Source organism: Hibiscus syriacus, unplaced genomic scaffold (assembly GCF_006381635.1).
Source record: "Hibiscus syriacus cultivar Baekdansim isolate YM2019G1 unplaced genomic scaffold, ASM638163v2 tig00110443_pilon, whole genome shotgun sequence".
NCBI classification, from domain to species: domain Eukaryota; kingdom Viridiplantae; phylum Streptophyta; class Magnoliopsida; order Malvales; family Malvaceae; genus Hibiscus; species Hibiscus syriacus.
This window is the reverse complement of record NW_024062739.1, coordinates 2061062-2065862: the sequence shown is the minus strand read 5'-3', so window position 1 is coordinate 2065862 and position 4801 is coordinate 2061062. Positions and strand designations below refer to the sequence as shown.

At 29.3% G+C, this 4801-nt stretch overlaps 1 protein-coding gene across 1 annotated transcript; it reads left to right on the top strand.

Moving 5' to 3' along the window:
* The first annotated feature begins 800 nt into the window (after window positions 1-800).
* On the top strand, window positions 801-2658 carry LOC120125792. The gene is made up of 3 exons (XM_039144132.1): window positions 801-1707; window positions 1824-2013; window positions 2106-2658. Exons 1-3 carry the CDS (start codon window positions 1285-1287, stop codon window positions 2627-2629), a joined length of 1137 nt encoding a protein of 378 aa, XP_039000063.1. The 5' UTR covers window positions 801-1284; the 3' UTR covers window positions 2630-2658.
* Window positions 2659-4801: the final 2143 nt, after the last annotated feature.

Below are 4801 nucleotides of genomic sequence, written 5' to 3'. Positions count from 1 at the left end.
AAGTCCTTTTCTGATATTCTTAAATAAATAAATAAATATCATTTTTATAATTATATATATTTAATTTATTTAATTATTTTAGAAAGATGTTATTTTAATATTTATTTATTTTTAAGAAAAGAGCTGTCTTAAGGCACCTAGAAGTCATTTTCTGATATTTCTAAATAAATAAATATTTTATTTATAAATATATATAAATTAATAGATTTTCTTAAAAATTATAGTAATAAATTTGAGATAACAGAATTATAAATTAAATATATTTGAATTCTTAAATTATATTATTAGAGACAATTTATAATTAAAAAGTAATAATTTTGGGCGTTGTAGGGGTGCTAATCCTTCCCTAAACGTAATCGACCACGAATCCCTTTTTATTATTAAAAAGAACAAATTTTTGGTTAAAACGCAGACTAGTTTATCTTTTAAATGATGTTTTCTTAAAAACTCTTTTAAAAGATGATTTTTTAGGTATTTGACCTACCTGACCCAAAAGGCCGATGACGACTTCCAAAATATTTTTTAAAATCAAAATCATTAATTTATTCATATTACTTTTCCCGCCAAGTAAAATTTCGTACCCGGACGAAAACCGGTTACGACAGTTGTTACAAAATAATCATGTCACATTACAATAATTGTGAAAATAAGTTTAATGATTATATTTATAAAAATGTGATAAACTTAATATTTAGTTTGTAATTTTTTTATAAAATTTAATAATTACTTTATAATTTTTAAAAATTTTATGATCAAAATAATTATCTGTCTAATATTATTTACCCAAAAAAATATCGATTTTCCTACTAGAAAAAGGCACAGCCAGAATACCTTTCCCTTCATTCTTCCTATCTTCATCATCAAAAAGAAAAAGAAAACCTCTTGCAATCCTTCAGCTATCATTCACCGTTGCCGGAAAATGCATGTTCCGGCGAACAGTTATTTTCTATCTATACGCTATATTCGCATCTCCGATCACCGTCGCCATATCTTTCACGAAGCAACCTAATCCTTCTTGTGCAAAAAAAGCTTCCATAACTCTTTTGCTAATAAATGCGCATTAATCTTTTTTGGTTCTGAAATTTTGAACTTAATTTTCCAGTCAGTTTTTTGTTTTTTGGGAGGTTCAACATTTTTGGATGCACATGCAGATGAAATCAGTCATTAGTTGGTTAAAAATTTTAGCTGAGTTTTAAGTTTTCAAGATTTTGGTTAGTTTTGAGCACAAAGAATCAGAGTTTTAGAGACAGGGAGAGGGAGAGAAGCTTTAAGCTTTTTTTCCCGATGAAGGTTCAGCCGATAGACATCGGTTCACGGGCGGAGAAAGAAACTGCTCCTCGAGCAGAACCAGTCAAGCCAGCTCTTAAATCTCTTCTTAAAAGAATCTTTGACCGGCCGTTTCCGAGCGTTCTGCGAACATCAGCAGCGGATAAGCTGAGTATTGGCGAAACTCAGTTCAGCAGCAAAGATGGAGCGATTGATTTCGAGCCGAGTTCGATTTGTTTGGATAAAATGGTTCAGAATTTCATTGAAGATAGCCACTACGACAAGCAACCGCCACCGCATCAGCCTTCTGTTAAATACGGCCTTAACCGCTGTACTTGCTTTAACGGAAATAGTAACGATAGCTCTGATGACGAGTTCGATGCCTTCAGCGAGTCAACCAACGGCGGATCACCGCCGGCCGATGCCTGCGAAACACTCAAGGTAAATCTTTCTAAACAAAGAAAAATCAAAGAAATGCCAATTCCATTTTTCCGTATTCGACAAAACCTAACAAAAAAATGTTGAAAATTTTGGATTTTTTTACATATAAAAAGCAGAGTCTGGTACAATGCGCCACCATCGTCGAGAGAAACCTCTTAGCTGACACGGCGATGATCGTTGAAAAGAACAGAAACTGTAAACGGAAAGACGATTTGAGGAAGATCGTTACCGACGGTTTAATTTCTCTTGGCTACAACTCTTCAATTTGCAAATCAAAATGGGACAAATCTCCATCTTTCCCCGCCGGTAACGAGCTTTCGTTCTAGATTCTTTCAAAACTGAAAAATGCAATCTCTATACGGAATTGAAAATTTATTATTATTATTTTTAAATTTTAGGCGATTACGAGTATATAGATGTGGTTTTTGTGGAAGAGGGGAGAATGTTGATCGACGTTGATTTCCGATCAGAATTTGAGATGGCGCGATCGACTGGGACCTACAAAGCGATCGTCCAATCGTTGCCGTTCATTTTTGTCGGTAAACCGGACCGTCTTGATCGGATTGTTTCAATCGTATCGGAAGCAGCTAAGCAGAGCTTGAAAAACAAAGGCATGCACCTTCCTCCTTGGAGAAAAACCGAATACATGCGAGCCAAATGGCTCTCCCAATTCACCAGAGCCTCTTCACGAACCGGCGACGTTTCTGGTAAAACTGATATCAAGGAAACATTCGACTCCGGTGGTTGCGGAGAGCTGGACTTGATTTTCGGAGAGGAGAAAATAGCCTCGACGGAGCAAAATCCCGACGAAAAGGAATTACCGGTGACTACGTGGCAGCCGCCGGCGGTCAAATCAAAAAGTGTAGAGGGAGGAACGAAGATTGTCACCGGTTTGGCTTCTCTTTTCAAAGAGAAACCATAATCAAATTTTGTTGCAATTTTCACCGGATTTAAAAATTAATAAATATAGATATTATAAAAAAAATCGTATAACCCTTTTTTATTTGATCCTTTATTAATTTTCTACGTTGTATGAGGCAGTAAAATAAAAATAAATAAATTGAGATAAATGAAATATTTTTCTAAAATAGAGTGAAAATTGTGTTCAATTTAATCGCTTTATATTAGTGAATACATTCAAATAGTATTTATACTAATAATTACGTTTTTAAAAATAATATAATTATATATTTTTAAAAAAATTAAATCTAACTGAATAAACTTATAAACAAGTATATAAATAATTTTATAAAATAAATTTATTTATAAATATAAACAAACTGAATATATATATTTAACTCATTTGTTTAATAGATAAAAATAATTTTTTATTTAAACTTATTTTTATAATTTAATAAATAATATATAAATGATTTGGTTAAACATTTTAATCATTTATAGTTTTGTAAAACTTAAATATATTGTTTTATTAAAAAATTATCAAATTAGGATAAGATATTAGATCAAAGGTTAAAATTTTAACTTTAAGAATAGAATAAATTGAATTGAGATAACTATTTATGTATTATTTCTATATAATATCATATTTGAATTAATTGATTAGATATTGATGATTACACAAAAATTTCAAGAAAAACATGGAGTAATTCTTTTAGTGTAAACTACATAAAATATCATCGAACTTTAGACGTTGTATTGTTTATATCACTGAACTTTCAATTTTACTAATTATAGCATTGATCTTTGATTTTCGTTTCAATTATGTCACTAGATCGTTAAATCGTTAACAAACGGATCAAAACGATGTCGTTTTAGTGAGGTGCCTATATCGGTAGTCGTCAGCCACGTCATCATGTCGTTAACGATTTAATGGTTCAGTAGTATAATTGAAACGAAAATCAAATTTCAATGTTATAATTAACTTGAAAGTTCAATGATATAAACGATACAACGCCTAAAGATTAGAGGTATATGATGTAGTTTACCCCTTCTTTTATTATTCTCCTTTCTAATTATTTATGTGCAATCTTGGTAGGTATTGTTTCTTCAGAGGGGAGCAATAGAGTATGCAACTTTATTCCTCTTTTTTATTTTTTATTTTATTTTCTCATCTTTTTAGGATATTGGATTTCATATTTTTATTTTATTTATTTATATATTTTTTAAATGCTTGTACACCCTAATAATTTTAGTGATAAAAGAATTATTGTTATTTTTTGAGGTTTTAAGTTCGAGCATTAATAATCCTAAGAGTACGAACGTTTAATGTTAAATATTTAAGAATTATATTTAAATAGATAATAATATATACTTATTCTAAATTAATAAAAAAAATATTTGTTAAATGCTTAAAGAGGCATTAGCTTCTGGCGGCAGATAAAAGCCAAAGCAGCCTCGGGAGTCTCAATCCTCGAGCATAAAAAGATGCAAATATTTAGAAAAACTAAATTAATTATCATATTTTAATTACTGTATTCAACATAAAAAATAGAGTTATTAATTATTTGAAACTTAATAAAGCATTGTTATGTTCGCCGCGTATTCTCTTTTCCTAACTTTTTTATGAGATTTATATTCAATAAATTATATTTCGGGTAATTACATGTAAGATGAGAATGTTATTAATAGTTAAGAAATATTATAAATATTTATTATATTGCAATTATCTAAACTATTCATAAAAGTTAATTTTTTAGTAGTTCTTAAATTGTTGGTGATTATTATGATTAAAACAATATTTTTTCGACGAACGTATGTTATGCAGGGTGTGTATTTGCTGACGTGATAAGTTTTTCGAACAATTTTTCTCATACTGACATCATCAAGATCAAAATAAAAGAAATGAGAATAATGAATCAAATTTTTTAATAAATTACAATTTTTTTTAAAAAAAAATAATACACAAGATAGATGTATTTCACACATATTTTCACGAGCCAATCAAATGGTGACGATGACAATGCACGTGTAAATTTTGTATTTAATCACCTAATAAGTGCATATTTGAAAATTTGTATTTAAACACTTTTTAAAAATCACATATAAATAATATGTTATTTGATCATAAAAAATATTGATTTTGAGCATTTAAATATAATTCTTAAATTTGAGAAGACTTATATCAGTACAACGA

Coding starts and splice junctions, on each gene's coding strand:
- LOC120125792 (XM_039144132.1), top strand. CDS start 1,285: ATGAAGGTTCAGCCGATAGACATCGGTTCACGGGCGGAGAAAGAAACT. Junction 1,708..1,823: donor ATGCCTGCGAAACACTCAAG/GTAAATCTTTCT, acceptor TATAAAAAGCAG/AGTCTGGTACAATGCGCCAC. Junction 2,014..2,105: donor ATCTCCATCTTTCCCCGCCG/GTAACGAGCTTT, acceptor TTTAAATTTTAG/GCGATTACGAGTATATAGAT.